The following is an 18,058-nucleotide window of genomic DNA, read 5'->3' on the forward strand; positions in this document are numbered from 1 at the left end:
TGCACATGCGTATAACCGAAGCTACTAGTTCTTCCCACGAAGGAGTGACTTTGCGTACTTACTCGACATCCAGTGCACTTAGTCCTTCAACTGGGACATTGCAGTTGGCAGCTCTTAAACAACTGTTTAAAGTAATGAATTTGGAAAAATAATAAAGGATTAAAACACTTCGAACAGTATAAATAAAATATTTATTTTTGGCAGCTCTTAAAAAAATGTTAAAAGTAATTAATTTAACTGTAGTCTGAAATAACTGAAGTTTGTGCACATGATTAAATTTAGAGTTTTATACAGTTATAAACTTTCCAAACCAGTAGTATTTCTCTGATAAACTGTGTAGATTTCTTAGCTTCAGTGACTGAGAAGCTTCTGAACACTTATAGTAATGTGAATTTGGCCGTTCTTTTATTTAAATGTTTCTTCTAGTTAATGATAGTTCAATAGTATAAAGACCTCTGAAGAATCTGGCCTTTATAAATGGCTTTTATAAATATTACATTTAAATATGTAAATTTATTTAAATCTATTGAGTATTAAATTTTTGCTTTGTGTGATAAAACTAATCATTTGATACTTTTTATCACTTAAAAACAAAAAAATATTCAGAATATCCGTAAAATGGAGGAATAATATCCAATTTAATAAAAGTAAACGATAGATAGCTCCCATTATTGTATTGCGAGTTTTTTATATTAATTTTTAATTATTTCAGGTCAAAAATAGAGTTAGTTAATAATAAAACCAGGCTAACATCATGATTAGTGTTGTGCCCAATGACTGTCTTGAAGCACAAAGTTAACTTTTTACGTTTGTGCCTTGGGTTAGGTGTGATCTTTGGAGAGTACGCCAAAGTCAAAAAACACCAGGAGCTGATTCTGCCAGAATAACAATCAAAAGACCTGGGTGAAATTAAGTTACGTTCAGCGGTAACATACTCTTCTGGCAGCCCGGGATCCAGGCTTTAAACCCGTTATGGCCATTCCGATTGAGATGGTTTGTTAATATGGACTGTGATCACGGAGTTTTTTATTAGTATTTCTGAGTAGCTCTTCTTTCAAAGACTGTGCTGTTGGCTGTACTTGAAGCTCAGAAGCAGGAAGACACAGAGGATTGGGCGATGCCTGGGTCCGGACGTTCAAAAGAGGCGGCAGAAGCGCAGAGGCACAGAGGCGCAGACGAGCAGCGGGCTCGGCCGTCACGCCGGAACAGACACACGAGTGTCTGTCACGTGGGATCCCGCGCGAGAGAAGAAAGCATGGCGCCACGCCCACTCGGGAGTCGAGTGCTGGGCAGACCGTGACGTCAGTCAACCGTGGTTCCTCGTGGGTGGTCCTGCATTTCTCCGCGAGGATCGAGAAGCTTGCGTCAGGCTGTGTTTACTTACTGCTGAGGATAACAAAAATTCATGTATTCATATCATGTGAGAGTTTAAATTAAAGCTCACAACTCCAGCTACCTGTATCATTAGAAAGCACATGGAGAAATATCTCTTTAAAGCTGTTATTTCCATCTACAATGATAATTTTTATTGTAAATTTATTTTCTAATAGTAGCATTATACGACCATAATGTACACTTAATTTACATTGCAGTTTTTAACGTTTGGCTAAAGTTTTGTACCAATTTTTTTTTATGTTTCTTTCGTTTGCCCACAACTATTTAAGGGCGGAAACAGCACATTATGAACAGACACTTCTCAATTAACAAACAACCATTTTTATTGTACATTAGCCAAAAATTAATTAATGCGCAAATATGTAAAGCAAAAATTTTTAATCAGATATTCCGTATAGAATATCGAAGATTTATACATACAAACAGGTGGCATTAAATATTTACGTTAGAGCCTTGTATCATAATTTAAACAGGTGTTGCATTCAAATGGACTTGCGGCAGTGCTATAACTAAAATTTTCAATTTTTTCTGAGGGTTGGTATTCATTTGGAGAAAATCGTTCAAAATGTATACTAAAAAACTGCTGGTCACCCTACTAGACCATTTGAAAATTATTCCACAATATTTCTGTACTTGTGATTGCACAGTTTATTTATCATAATCCCAGTCATGTTCATGTTATGTTCTTCATGGAATCTTGCTCATAAGACAAATTGAGTGGCATCACCACCATTTTCCCTTGGCGAAATGTGGACCCGTAGTGGTGGGCACATAATATTGGCCGCGAGTGCTGAAACACAGTCAAAGCAACAACTTTCTTTTTAATTGACTCCAACTTAGTTTAGTTTTACGGAGATTTTTAAACAAAACTATTATTTTCATATTTTTTTTGTTTTTACTGGATTTTGCAGCAACTTTTAATATAAATATAATTTATTTACCTATATATTAATTCTAACTTTATTTTTAACGTCCTGTAAGACAGTTTACATATTATATAATTGAGGATCAAATTAATAACGAAAAATGCCAAAAATATGAATTAGTTAGCATTTTCAACACATAAGTAGAGGCTACCCTGGAAAATTTTCTGCCGTGGCATGTTAGCGCTCTAAACGAGGGTTTTCTTAAATGTTTTCGATCTCCACATGAAGATGGCACCACTCGTCAACAAAAATTGAGGAATGTGTTTGTGCATGATTTGAAATATACTCTCTGAAATTTCAGCCATTTTTCACTTGGATTTTTTGTTAACACTCGCTTGCCTGAGTCTCTGCAAAATAGTTGTTTACAAAGGTGATGGACGGCCTCCTCATTCGACAAAAATATCTGTCCTCAGAGTGCAACTTTTATCCTAGGAAACAAAAAAAAATGTCATTTGGGTTTAGATCTGGTAAGGAGAGTGGTCAAGCAGTTAAAACCACATTTTGGATATTTTCATCATAGCAACCGCTGAGGTGTGTGTCATTGTGAAACAAAAAAAATATTTTCTGCAACTGTGGCCTTTTTCTGCAATTGCTGCCTTCAGTTTGTCAGGTTTTGATGCGTAGTATGCTCCTGACAAGTTTCTCGTTTTTCAAGTCGCTACCACATGCCCGGCTAAATGAACAGTCTTTGCCTTTTTTGTAGTGAATCCCCCTTCGCTGTTTTTGACGTCGCAAAAGTTCATCGTCACCCAAGCTGGTACGGCCAAGTCTGGATTCAGCTGCCCAAAATATCACCGTGGACGGTGCAGAGTCCCAGTACACAGTGTCCAACTCATCTTTAATTTGCGTAGGCGAATTGCCTTTCAAAAACAAATATTTAATGTCAGCTCGATGTTAAATTTATCATTTACACCAAAAAAAATGTCCATCGACTGACGCAAGCGAAAGTTATAAAACCAAATGCACGTCCAAATTAGCTTAAATCTGAGAGAATACATTCCAAAGCATGCGCAAATACATTCCCCAATTTTCGTTGACGAGTGCTGCCATCTTCGTGTTAAGGGCCGGGAACTTTTCAGACAACCCTCATATTTAACTATAAATCAAGTTAATGTTGTACAAACCGCTTAACATCAGTATAATTTTCAAACAAACCAGAAAAACTAGTGTTTTTTTTTAAATTATTTTATTATATTTGATATTTAGTGGCCTAATATCAAATATTTCTTAAAGAGTTATGATTTCACCAAGTGTATTCTCATGAACCATATGCCCTTTGTTATTTGTCTTAAGTTCTATTCGACACACGTTTAGGTTTTTTTTTGTGAGAAAATAGATGGTTTACGATAGCCTTCTTGCCTTTTACTAGTGTGCGTTTGTTCGAATTTCAGTAACAAGCACTATATTTAAAGAGCCTAATGGTCTACTGGGTTAAGGGGGGGTCACATAAACTGCATGTGCTCGCCCATGAGCACGGTCGGCGACTGGGTCCGTCCAGGCGACCATGTACTGGAACCAGCCGACGAACGGCTCTGAGGCCTGGCCGAGTGAGCCGGCGGGAGGGGTGGGGGAAGGGGTTCACCTGAGCGGCACGTTCTCGCCCATGAGCACGGCAGCGCCCATGTTCGTCCAGCCGATCATGCAGTAGAACCAGCCGGAGCACGGTCGCCCCCAGAAGCCGGCCTCGCTGTCGATGCTCTCGGCGAAGTACTGCGGCGCGCGGTTGTGCGAGCAGGTGCTGTAGCCGGCCACTGCGCATGCGCACAACAGCCGTCACCTTGCCGTCCGCTGCTCTTCCATGGTCGCTCCTCTGGGGGGGGGGGGGTGTGTGGCTGGATTGTATCCCCTTGGAAAGGGAGGGTACCATTCATACTTTTGGTGACGGTAGTGTAGATGGGTAGAAACTGGAAAGGTACCCTTTCCGATTTTCTTAAAATGCATATTATTTTCTGCTTTAAAATCCTGAAAGTTATCCCCTTGGTTAGGTTAGGTTAGGTAACTATGATGCACTAACACAGACAATACACAGGATAAGAGTTTTCCTCCGATCATATATTCTGATCGAAGTAGAGTTTACACGCAGAACAAAGGACAAAAGAGAAGACAGTTAAAAAAATGTTACGCTACATAGGCGGTTATTTTGACAAAGTATTCTGTGGACACTCCCTACCAGCGCTACCTAGTATGAAACTGAGGAACTAGGTGCTTGTATCGATACATCTTACTTGTCTGGCATCCATTTTGGGATATGTATTCAGAGGGGTTAACTTTCACGATTTTAGGCAGAAAATAATAAGTTTTTTAAGAAATCGGAAAGGGTACCTTTCCAGTTTATTCTCTGCTGTTTCATTGTACAGAAAATCCCGAAAGGTAACCTTTCCGAGGGGATACCTTTCCGGTGCATATTTTCATTAAAACCGAAACATTTGAAAAAAATTGGAAAGTGTACCTTTCCAGTTTCTACCCAGCTACGCTACCGCCACCAAAAGTATGAAAGATACCCTTTCTAAGGGGATACAATTCAATCGCCCCGCTCCTCACGCAACATTCCGTGGCAGTTTCGAGGCGAGGGTGTATCTGGACTGCAGTGCAAAGATATTTGATTTTATCATAGTTTATTTTAGTTCCCCTTATATTTCTATCGGTTGTATATGACAAGGTATCGAGCGAAGAATCGGGAGAACATCCCGGTCTCTGCCGATGAAGTGGTAAAAGCAGCTCATGCGTTCAAATGAGCTTAGCCTGGTAACCTATGACAAAACCGGATCTCAGAGTCCTAAGGAAAATAACTTGCAATATGATTTTCTCACCTCAATATAAATTGGCAGGAAATTTTCGGATGGTACTCAGTGGTAAAGAAAGGGGAGTGGTATAAAATGTAGTTGGTAAAGGAGGATGGTGGTATTATCTTTGAAAGATTTGTGCAATGGGATTGCATGACTTGATGTAAGTTTTTGGACATACGCCATTGCTAAAAACTTTTTCTGTTGAAGAAAAACTAAAAAATAAAAATAAAGAAATATATAAATAAAACCCAAAACAAAAAAGACAAAAAACACAAAATTAAGCAAAAAATTGCTGTTGTCAACAAGGATATAAACACCACAAAATATTCCGTCACAGGAATATGGTCAATAAAACAAAGAAAAACAAAGAAAAATGTACTAAGAGAACGTAAAAAACCACAAATGATGACGACACAGAAATATTGAACCCAAAAAAATTCAGCACAACGGTTGAAAAGAAACAAAACACGACAAAACGAAAAGACGTAACGAACACAATAGTTTACCAAAACAGGATAGAAAGATAAAAGACCACAAATGGTGACAGCACAAAAATATTGAACCCAAAAGAATTCAGCACAACAGTTGAGACGAGACAAAAAACACGACAAAACTAAAAAGACGAAACAAACACAATAGTTTTACCAAAACAGAAACAAGCGACGTTTCGGGAACTGCAATCTGCTCCCGTCCTCAGGCAGAGACGCACATGGTACGGAAACACAGCAGTCGCACCTGTGTTTCCGTACCATGTGCGTCTCTGCCTGAGGACGGGAGCAGATTGCAGTTCCCGAAACGTCGCTTGTTTCTGTTTTGGTAAAACTATTGTGTTCGTTTCGTCTTTTTCGTTTTGTCGTGTTTTTTGTCTCGTCTCAACTGTTGTGCTGAATTCTTTTGGGTTCAATATTTTTGTGCTGTCACCATTTGTGGTCTTTTATCGTTCTATTCTGTTTTGGTAAACTATTGTGTTTGTTACGTCTTTTCGTTTTGTCGTGTTTTGTTTCGTTTCAACCGTTGTGCTGAATTTTTTTGGGTTCAATATTTCTGTGTCGTCATCATTTGTGGTTTTTTACGTTCTCTTAGTACATTTTTCTTTGTTTTTCTTTGTTTTGTTGACCATATTCCTGTCACGGAATATTTTGTGGTGTTTATATCCTTGTTGACAACAGCAATTTTTTGCTTCATTTTGTGTTTTTGTCTTTTTTGTTTTGGGTTTTATTTATATATTTCTTTATTTTTATTTTTTAGTTTTTCTTCAACAGAAAAAGTTTTTAGCAATGGTGTATGTCCAAAAACTTACAACAAGTCAGGATGGTGGTAGGCTCTGGAAACCTTGCCTGTCTCTGGTAAAATATCATTATCCGTTAGTCGCCAGAACCAGCACGAGTGATTTATTATTTGACGTCTCCTGCGCTTATATATTGGGGAGGAGTATACATGCAAAGTGTAGGACATGCTATTTCGAGGAGGATAGTAAGACTAAAGCAAGGCCGAGGTTCATGGAGGTTTGCTTTAAACCAGTCCGCGGAGAGGAAACTGTGTCCCACAGAGCCTCTCGGGCGCAGAGCAGTGACGTCGGCAGCAGGCTCACCGTTGACGGATTCGCAGCCCGGCTGGTTGAAGCCGCCGTTGATGTAGAAGTCGACGGTGCCCGACATCTCCGTCTTGCCCTTGAAGGCGGCGTTCGTGTGCACCACGTCCACGAACCGGGCGTCCGACGCGTCCAGCTTCGAGTCGGCGTTGGAGAAGAAGAAGAAGTTGGGCATCGCCGGGTCGAGTCCTGAAGACAACACAAGGCAGGACACGTCCCTCGCCCGGCAGGACATCCACGCAGGACGAAATGGACGGTTATCACCCGAAAGAAACTGTCGTCACCCTCTTGAGCACAAAGTTAAAAGTGAGGATGTTGCGAGGCGCTGAAGACGCAATTAAAAGCATACATAGCATGCCCTATTACCGGTGGGTGGTACTTCTTCATCAACAGTCCCTGCAGAACGTTACCATTGTGACTCCCCTGTATCAGACTTTCAGCTGGTTAGTAGGCAGTCTTCTTACATTGTATTCTCTTCCGATGCTCCAAATATTTAAGAATATTCAGTATAACCAGAGTGTGCTTATTACTGTAGGATTGACCACCCTAACAGACAGTTAAAATTAAAGACTTTTCTGCAAAATCTGTAGCAGGATAATTATATATATATACATATATATGAGAGAACTTATACAACAACATATATTGGTGCCAGACATTTGCACATACATAAAACATATCGAAGTTTTTATAATTTGGAAGTCGTGCATCCTCAAATGTTTTGTATTAGAATGATCCAACATTGCAATATCTTATTGTGTTACAACATTAGTAATAAAGCTGCATATCTGTTGCAGCTATGTCGTTCACTGAAACTATTAATCCTCATGGTAGGTGACATGAATTACCAAGACAGCATTTGACTGGTGGACTGTCCACCAGGGCTGTGGTTCACGGTACTGGACATGGATGGAACGCGAGGTCGACTCACCGGTGACCCGCTGCAGCTGGCCGGACTTGAGGAAGCGGCCCACCTGGCCCGCCACCTGCCCGCCCAGGCTGAAGCCTATGACGTGGAAGTCCTCCAGGCGAGCGGCGCCCTGGTCCACCAGGTAGTCTATCATCTGAGCCGTGCAGTTGCCCACCAGGTCCACGTTGTAGGTGGCCTGGATGTAGCAGCCGTCGCGCGCCAGTGGTCCGTAGTCCACCGAGATCACATTGTACGGGTGCTTCTTGAGGTACGCTGAAGAATACATGTCGAGTTACGGAATGCTACAATGAGACAATGTATGGTCGATGAACCAGTAGTGTGTAGTTTGCTCATAACCACGCCGTCTGTCAGAACCATCCGTGTTATTATGAAATATTATGACAGATTTGGGTGAAGGCAGTATTTTACTTTGCGTGATGAGATGTTACAACACCTAGAACTACAAACCACACATGTCGCATTTTGAGAATCATAATGTAACTATTTAAAGGGGCGTTGTGGAGTGTAAAATTTTAGATTTCAGATTCTCTCGCGCATGCGCAAATGGAAGCACTTGCGAACGGAATTCGTGATGCGTGGTAGCCATCTTCTCAAAAGTGTAAATCTCTGTGGATCTGGTATTAAGTAAAGTTTTATATCTAGTAAGAAGTATTTACCAATGCGTTTGTAGTTATCTCTAACGACCATAACTTGTTTGGGTATCGAATTATAGTTTTTTATTGCCTTGGTATAAATATTTTTATGTAAGTTGTATAATTGACCTAAATTTTATTGGGTAGATACCCCATGATAGCACTTACAGCACTGTGCAAATAGCACTATGCCGGTGGATGCTATTATTTGATAACGAAATGTTTACTGTTAAAACAAGGTCTGTGTGGGATCCAAAATTTTATGAAATGTTTTGGGATCTCTGTAAGTTTCCTTCCCGCCCCCCCCCCTTCCCCCTGACCTGTCGGATGGAAAAAGAAATCCCGAAATTTTGGGAATTTTGAGGTTATTTATGTGGAGGACTTTTATTTTCATAGTATTCATTTTCGTAAATTTAGATAAAACTGATACAAATAAAGACTGTCCATATGGTTATTCAGATACATAACTAACACCCGCGATATTAGCTAGCCGTGTTTTACTAGGAAGAGAACCAGTCGAGCAGTTACAAATACGTGTCTGTAAAACAGTACATGTACAACGCAGTGCCTGGCCGTTGCTAAGGTTCGTTCAAAACGTGGTGAAGTAACCTTCTATAGCTCAGGTAGAAAACATTCCGCCACAAACATAAGGAAGAAGTATATGGTTATCCTGATATGCCAAGACACGTGTTTTGGGTAGATAATACACAGCATGCACCAGGTGTACGAGCCCGCTACAGTAATACTGCCACCGACGATGGTTCACAGCTATGTCATTTATCTCCTCCCGCGGGCTTAGGTCACTAGATACGTTGGCCTCTTTTAACCAAGCATTTAGCCTATACACAGGACAAATACATATCAAATATTATTTAACGGCTGATCATTTATTTCTATTATCTCACTTCACTCCTTTTATCGTTTTGCTTTATTAGACTTTTAGCATTCATGTTAACTCTAATTTTCTTAATCATGCCCAAATGTATGACTTCTAACGCGTGCACATAAGTATGCACAATTTTTTTAAAAATAATTTCCCGAAAAAAATTCTTGTATCCGCCACTGTGATTTAAGTTACTATGTAAATGTTCCTTAAAAAACAAAGGTCTGTTATAAACTATAAACTATGTTTTAGAATAATTCTGTTCATAGATCATTCTGTTGGTGGTACTGAAGATTTACTACTGCTACCTTGCAAACATATTGCCGAACTGGCCTGTTTCTTTCTTTCCAGTGTAATTTTAGTTTACAGAAAGCTTGCAACTATGTAAACATTACATTGACTTTAAAATCTTGCTTCGTTTAGCTCTATTCAAACTCATTTCGAGCCTAAATTAGACAATAATTACAAGTAATTGTGTATGGACCAGCTTGCTGTAAGTTTATTTAGACAATCTTGAATTAACTTTCCGAGGCAAATTCTAGTTCAAGTTTTATAAACGCTTGATTCGAGATTGTGGCCTCGTAATGGGAATCTTGCAGCAAGCATGAGCCCAAACTGAATAATAAATGTAAGTACATTGATGGTGTTAATGGAATTTTTTCAAAACAAAAATAAATTTGTCAAGTCTAAAGAAATCGGGGATTCTCTTCGGCGATGTTGCAGTGGTAGAGGTAAATTTTAGTACGAATCATTAGTCTCACCCTCATCTACTACAGCTTCACTGATTGACCTTCAAGCCTCGGCTTGACTGTCCAGTTAAAATGTTTAGTACAATATGTCCATAAAATAATGTCCAGTTATAAAATTTAATAGCATAAACTGTAAGATTTGTAGATCAGGTCACAGTTAAGGAGTAACTCAGATAGATTTAGATAAGAGAATGCGCGTATTCTGCTTTGTAGTTTTCTCGCTTGCAGCGCGAAAGAATGGTTCTTTCCCTAACTAGTAGAGGCTGACCTGTAAAATTTATTTGGAAACAAGATGAAGTCTCTCCCCATTGGAATCTCTTTGTAGGAGAGTGGTTGAACATCCAAGTCCCGGACCGTTATTGGTCGTAATGGTCAAGACGACAGAGCTCTATTTCGCTGGCCTCTACGTTCACCTGACAACGCCATGAGATTTTTTTTCCTATGGGACTTTATAAAACATCGCGACTACGTTTTGCCGCTACTTATTTATTTGCCAGAGTTGAGACATAGAATTGAATAGGCTATTGCTTCCATTGTTCCAGATGTGTTAACCAAAGTGTGGGGAGAATTGTAATTTAGGTTGGATGTGTGCCGTATAGCTGAAGGTGCACCTAGTGAAAATTTGTATGAAAAACTAGGTTAGTTTACATTCAATTTGATGCGTGATTTGTTGTAAATAGTCTTAATCAAACTATTGAAATATACCGTTGAATTTGGGGCACTGTTTTGTGGACATCGTGCGTTTGCACTGCACTAGGTGGTCCCTCCTATGAAGCTCCACCTCGGCACGAGGCCCGCTCACCGGGTCTGATCTCGGGGTTGGGCGCGAAGTCCTTGTGGCCCGTGTAGCCGTGAATGATGACCTTGACGGGCTGCCCTCGCTCGAACCTCGCCGACGAGACACTGGCCTGGTCACCAACGCTCAGCTGGTGAGGGTCCTGCTGCGAGTCCCTGCGGCACAGAGGACGGTCAGCCACTCCATTCAAGCTGATACACGCCTTGCAGGAGATGAACAAGTTCCACTCCATCCTGCTGGACCAGGCTTCCCGAACTGTACTCAAGAATCTCACGGCCTTCATTAAAGGGTGAGGAGGCGGTGACTGACGGTGGGCAACTGAATTAGGAATTTTAGGAAAGAAAGCTTTAATCAAGGTTCCCGGAGGTAGAGAGAATCTAGAAAACTGGGAAAATTCAGTGAAAATTGTAAAGGTATCTTCAAATCATCATATCTGATGCTAGCCTTCAGAGGCTGGCATGTGACACTTCTAAAAGCACATTCAATCAGTTGTTTGAGTTTACAAAGCACCTTCGTTATTGTAAACTGTTGTACTGGGAGATACTTGAAATATAGTGTTTTTTTTTTTTTTCGTGGCAGGATGAGATACAAAACAACGCAGTGGTTGAGTTACTTGACCAGTTACTTTGACATGCCCTCCACGATTTCGAACCAATGATAGTCCGGTTTAGCTGCGGAGTGGCTCAGCCGCACTACTCAAACTGTGCGGTAATTAGTTTCATACAAATTAGTCAGCCACGCAACTGCTTAATAACTGTCCAATTTTAACCTGGGAACAAAATAATTCTGACAGGGTGTATTCCATAACAAAGCTGAACCCCGCTTCTTCAGGAGGTTGGGCGTGTCGAAATAATGGAATCAGTTACACCAGAGGTTCACATTTACTATTTCTATCACTTACCTTGGTGTCATAAGGTCCTACTTTAAGTGGGTACACGACTGCATCTTGCTTGGGACATAGTCGTGCGAAGAACTAGGTTACATTACACCCAAGAAACACGTCTTGTTCATTACTTTTGTTCTTAGCTATAAAGAATACTAGCAACTTTTACAACTGGTTGTCTATGACCAGAGTTATACCAATAAAAACAATAATTATTTATTTGTTTTAAAAGAAAGTGAAAAAATTTTCTAATTCAGGGCCAGTCACACAAGAATTACTGAAGATACAAACAAAATGCATGGAAGCATTACAGTAACGTTTAACTGCACTAAACCTCACAGGAGAGAGATATGGCAGATCTGTCGTTGGCGCTGTTCCGTTTTTCTATTGACAAATGAGAAGCGTCAGCGTTTAGTTTTTTTACAACGTCTACACTTTGTGCTGTGACGTGACATCCTGCAATCGTTGTCCCCGTAACTACGCAATACGAGCTCGAGACGATGGTGGTTTTTTGTTCTGCTAACGCAACTGCCGTCGACAGAGTCCTACTTTCTTGGACGAATCGCGTGTCGTCAAGTCGGCCTTGGGGAATGACTGTCCAGTGTCGTCACGCAAACAACACCCCTGCCCGTTCTCCCACCTCGCCGCACGCACGGCTCGCCTGGACGAGCGCACGAATGCGCATAAGTTTCAGTTCGTTCCTTTTTGCGCAATCGTGCTGGTTACCCGAAGCTACTTTTCATTTATGGGCCACATACGCAGAGGCCGAAGCAAAAAAAAAAAAAGAAGCACACTTTTACATATTTTCGAGACTTGAACGCTTTGGTGTTCTTGGTTGGTCAAATCAATCGTTTCTGATCCGTGTGGTGCGGGTTCGATTCTTGAAGGAGTCAAACTGGGATCTACGCGAGTGGAAAAAGAGGCGAACGCAGCAGTGAACTTGTGGGTTTTCTCAGGTACTCCCGTTCCTCTCATTGACACATGTCGTCAGTTCTACATTACCACTTGATCTCATCCCCCTCACTAAAAAAAGTTAGAGCCTTTTTTTATGTTTGAGCGGTGGTCGCGTCATGTCTATGGTGAGAGGTTATTATAATCAGATGCAAAGTGTTGCAGATATTGACACGTACATTTGGCAGCTTGTCGCTCACTGGGACATACGCGATCAGGTGACCTCGCACCTGATGTAGAGGTGGAAGGTGATATCGGGGTGCGGGAGTTGTCTGGTTCTGCTCGCTTACAACTGGATGAATGTGGTCTAGCGCGCAGCAGAACGCACCAAGTGACCTCGCACCTGGTGTAGAGGTGGAAGGTGATGTCGGGGTGCGGGCACTCTTTGGGCGGCGCCACGCAGTGCTCGGTGAGGTAGGGCATCACCATCCCCGCCACGGACTCGCTGGTCTCCGGGGGAGGCACCTCGTCGTGGGCCGGCGTCTCGCAGACGCACGGTCGCTCCGGCCGCGCCCCTCCCAGCGCTGCAACAGTCGCACGGGGCATGTGTCGTTTTGCCTAATTTTAGGCAAAACGCCGTTTTTGCAAAACGCCGTTAGGGAAATCGCCGTTAGGCAAAACGCCGTTGGCCAAACGCCGATAGGCAAAACGCCGTTAGGCAAATCGCCATTAGGCAAAACGCCGATAGGCAAAACGCCGATAGGCAAAACGCCGATAGGTTAGGTTAGGTTAGGCAAATCGCCTTTAGGCAAATCGCCGTTAGGCAATTCGACGTTGGTCAAAACGCCTTTAGGCGAAATGACTTTAGGCAAATCGCCGTAACGAATTCATGTTTAGGCAAATCGCCTTTAGGCAAAACGCCTGTTACTCGTCGTACGCCACTTCGTCCGCGCAATACGTCAGACTTCGTTTACCCCAGGCTGCTGATCATGCCTAGGTTAATGTAACTTAAAAACAAGCCGCTGACACTCTTAACTACTTAATGTACACCTAGCTCACATCTCGGGTAAATTATGCATGTACAAGTTTACTAAACTTTTTCTAGCATTCTTTGAATTATTCTTTCAATATGGAAGATTGGTTTGAATTATTATTTCGACGTACGTCATTCCGTTGCTAGTTTATACTCTACATACGTCCTACAGAAACCGCGAATAAGTCGGATCATCGGGTTTCCTCAATGACAGATGAATACTCAAATACTATTAATACCAGATAAAATCAGCCGATGTGGCTTGCATTTGTGTGTTTTTGTATTAATCTTTATTTGTCTATTTTTCGGGTTTTCTTTATGGCATACAGTGCAAACTAGCAATGGCGTATTTCCACAAATATTGAATTTAATTAATATTTTTCTTAGACTTTGTAGTCTAGTTTGTTTCAATTCCACCTGATTAAAATATATTATTGTAAGTGCTTATTTGGTAACATAAATTCACTAATCAAATGAAACTCTGAATAAAATTCTTGGTTTATTTAAAAAAAAAATAATAGATCAGGGATTGTTTTCTCAGGAATAAGGAATAACCAGAATCACTCGAAGAATATCAGAATAAGTCTCACCAGGAATGACTAAGAGCACATGGAGAAAAGCATCAAAATATTAACAGAAATAACCAGGAACACACAGAGAAAACCAAAGCACGTTTTGCTAAATCAAAACAAGTGAATCACAAAAAAAAAAATACATAACAACTTCTGTCAGCTTGTGAACTTCTCCTTTGTCAGCAAGGATAGAGTTATAGCACAAGCCAGAATTTGTTTTTAATTTATCTAAAGCAAGGAAGATTATTGAATGACAAGAGACAATTAACACGCAGTGTAGTTTTTCAAGAGATTATTTATTAGAAACAATTTTTGTCAAATATTTTTTTATCATTTCATATTTATATTTAGTTTTCAACCGGCGCCGTAGGCACCTTACAACTAACTAGTATTTTATAAACGAAGTTATCAGCGCTGAAACCATGAACCCTTTAACCTCAATTCACCCAAACACATTTTTATGGACGTGCCTTATTTCAGGTACATTCTCGAAACCTCAAAATCCTCAACTCGCACCTCTGCGAGAATACAAATCGAAAATGAATTTTATAACATTTTTATTTGAACTTACCTAAAAATGCTGTCGTCAGCGTTATAAAAATGTGTGATTTAGTCATCATTGTCTTCGCGAGCAGGCTGGAAGCAGTTGATGATGATGTTGATGATTTCTTCGCAAGCGCCAACTAATATTCAAAAACGTACAATCATTCTAATATCACACGTTAAAATTTCTTTAATGCCACAGTTTTTTTTTATTTACTGATCCCAGACGCTTTACTAAATGCTGTCACGTTACGACGACTTGAAAGCACTCAGACCTGCCTGCAATCAATCTGTCTTCCTAGTTCGTACGTTACGTTTGGAGAACTAATCACAACCATGTCGCGTATACATTACCTTTTTAGGGTATCGGAGTGATAAAGGCTTACGTGTTTCCATGCCCGCAACTAAACGCCACGGCTAGACTGTGATAAGCTCGCGGTTTGACATGCAGACAAATGACTATGCTGGACATTTTTGCTAAATTAAAAGACTTTATTGAAAAGAAGTTTTCAGTGGAAATTATAATCGTTAACGAAGTGCAGTACACGAAGTCTTAGTAGGGTCACTGCGCTGACATTAAGTAGCAGGGAGGTAAAAGTAGCATACACTCTTAGCTAGATGCAAGAATCAGGTCAAGACCTACACACTTTTTTTGCTCGTGTGATTTAGCAAACGCTTCAGGCTGAAGGCTCTGGTGAAGAAATTCCCTACTTTCTTTCCGTTGGACATCTGCTTTTCGGACCTCGCTTAATGCCTGTAAGATGATCCCGAAAATTATGGCGTAGAAAAAAAATAGCAAAGCTATAATGAAAAATATATATACATTAAACATTTTTTATTTATATCGTTGATAAAATCCCACTTGTGTTATCGATATGTATTTATTATTAATAATTTTTTTATTTTAAAAATGTTTTATCTTTTGTGTAAAAATAATTCAAGTCTAGAATATTCCATAAAGCTATAGAGATATTTTAATTATGTTTAAAACCTTACAAATAACCCAGCATAATATTTTTAATGGGTTCCAGTTTTAAAATTATAACTTTTGAAAAATTTTCACAGAAAATATGGTTGAGGCATACAGATTTTACAAGTTTAGGTTCATGTCTGCCTAGGAAATTATTTCGTTTACATGAACAATAATTTGTAATAAAAAAGCGATGTAATTAAATTATTATATTTTTGAAATATTTTTTTTCACATATGCATCACAATTTTTCTCCTTGTGCTTGGTTTCCAGTTGAAGTCTCGATGACGCATAAAATACATAAATAACCAACTTAAATCGATGCACTCTAACAGTGTACGACTGGCCACACCCAGACCCGCACGAGATATGCACTGTATTATATGTACTTAATATAGGTATGTACTATATCTGTGCTATTTTCTATGTACTATTTTTAAATTAATTTAACAACCAACTAAGTAATAATTTGTTTCGTTGCAAATATTTGTTTAGTTAAGCTTAATTTTTTTTTAGATTATTTTTACCGATGGCTTGAACGGGTAGCCTACTATCTCTCACAACCATGTGACAAAGTTCCCGCATTCTACCCGCTCAGGCATTCGCTGGGATAGCTCTCCACCTCGGTCCCTTCAGAAACCAGACGAGAACAAAGTTAAGAATATATTTGTTTTTGTAAAGTTGTACATGGATACCAACCTAAAGCAGCGATGTTTGGTCCTAAGGATGAGCATATTATACAATACAATCTTGTGTTACCCGGCTCATGGGGGGACGACTTAACAAAAAGACTTGAATGCACCCAACGTGCGAGGTGGCCATCCAGAAGTTTTACTGACATGTTACATGACCAGGTAATTGTCCGGATTTTATTTCCGAGAATGGTGGTTGATGGAGATATTTTTTCGTCAATACTGCCAACAATTTTTAGAACAATACGTCATGGATTTAGAGCAACCTTTTTTTTTACTTGGCAGCCTAATATGTGTTATTTTGTGTACAACTTAGGGCAAATAACACTAATTCCAGAAAATAATATTAAAGGGTGGCAACAAAAGCAAATAGTTCCTCTATTTCGCCGATGATTCGCTGACGGTTTTAGCAGTAAATTAACTTTTTTAAACAATAAAGATAGATATTTTGAAGAAAAAATGTTTTATTCTTTAAGAGCTAAAATAATATAAAATCAGGAGTGATAGACAGACATAATTGCTATAACAAAATGGTTTCATGTTGTTACCTAAACTGACATTTTTTCTTTAATGTGCAAGTATTTTTTACTTAAAGACATACAAAATATTTGAATGAACTTTAATTTAATAATTTTAATGTTGTTACATATCTTGAAAGCAGTTTTAAAAAGGTTTCAATGAACAATGTGTACAGCATTAATGAATAAGTGGCTAATCGGGAAACATTTAATTGTTTTGTTCATGTGGCCACGAGGTGAGAAAACCTGTTTTCCTAAGGTGCTTAATGTCATGCCATAAAACATATCGCTCACATTATCTTAACCGAGCGGGAGTCCGGGTGTTAAGTCTGGATTGGCGATGGAAAAGTGCACCTCTTGTGCTTAAGTAGGTGTGACCATTAAATAAACATAAAATTTACTACCCTGAAATTATTCTGATATCTAACTTAAAGTATGAATATTTTTTAAATCGTGCTATCTTCTCGGGTTTGCAAGTTTATCAAAAATGCTCCGAAATGTGTGTACTGGAAAGCAGCGTTTTTCATGAGTAGATTACATTTGTAAACATACTTATTTGTCATATTTATTTTGTTTTTATTTGATTTAACATCAAATTTATGACCAGTTTTATTCGGTGTTGTATAGTTTGGTTGTTAGAAAATTAAAAACGTTTTTAAAATTTTAATTAAAATGTACTACATGTATTACTGTAATATACCATTTTAATACTAATAGGAAGTAAAAAAACGCTCTTCATTTCATCAGTGTTTTGTGTAATAAAAATTAATCAGTGAACAGTACCGTATACCATCAATTTAACTGCGAACTAGTGACTCTACCAATTATACTAGAACAGAACTCTACTGTTTTACTGTCTTACTGACTTACATAGGAATGAACTATCATAAATTCACATTCATTTTCATATATACAGATCCACTCAACAGTTATTTGACAACTTATTGATTTTTTCTTTGCTTGTGCTACTGCACTAATTAAAATATTTAATCCATTCTCACACTTTGCAAACTCACATTCTATATGGGTAGCGACAAAAAAAAGTTAAAAATTGTATTTGCGAAAATCTTTTATTATCTAAGACGTTTACCTATTTATTTAAAATTATTAGACACTGCAAATATAAATTATGATTTTATACAATTTTTAATGGTAATTACTTTTTATTCATTAAAAAAATTAAATCTTCTCGGTTAAAACTGTAAAATCATTTTAATAACAGTAACGTAATTTTCTAACATTGCATATGAAACAGATTCAAATACAG

At 39.1% G+C, this 18,058-nt stretch overlaps 1 protein-coding gene across 1 annotated transcript; it reads right to left on the reverse strand.

The window, feature by feature from the left end:
* Positions 1-1,754: 1,754 nt before the first annotated feature.
* Positions 1,755-14,933, reverse strand: LOC134541867 (pancreatic triacylglycerol lipase-like). Its single transcript, XM_063385568.1, has 7 exons — positions 14,640-14,933; positions 12,867-13,047; positions 10,696-10,844; positions 7,630-7,881; positions 6,699-6,887; positions 3,904-4,072; positions 1,755-2,185 (listed from the first exon to the last, which is right to left on the reverse strand). Exons 1-7 carry the CDS (start codon positions 14,686-14,688, stop codon positions 2,119-2,121), a joined length of 1,056 nt encoding a protein of 351 aa, XP_063241638.1. The 5' UTR covers positions 14,689-14,933; the 3' UTR covers positions 1,755-2,118.
* Positions 14,934-18,058: the final 3,125 nt, after the last annotated feature.

The sequence above is a fragment of the Bacillus rossius genome (assembly GCF_032445375.1).
Source record: "Bacillus rossius redtenbacheri isolate Brsri chromosome 4 unlocalized genomic scaffold, Brsri_v3 Brsri_v3_scf4_2, whole genome shotgun sequence".
NCBI lineage: Eukaryota > Metazoa > Arthropoda > Insecta > Phasmatodea > Bacillidae > Bacillus > Bacillus rossius.

Coding starts and splice junctions, on each gene's coding strand:
- LOC134541867 (XM_063385568.1), bottom strand. CDS start 14,688: ATGATGACTAAATCACACATTTTTATAACGCTGACGACAGCATTTTTA. Junction 6,888..7,629: donor CCAGCTGCAGCGGGTCACCG/GTGAGTCGACCT, acceptor TGTTGTCTTCAG/GACTCGACCCGGCGATGCCC. Junction 4,073..6,698: donor GGGCTGCGAATCCGTCAACG/GTGAGCCTGCTG, acceptor GCGCATGCGCAG/TGGCCGGCTACAGCACCTGC.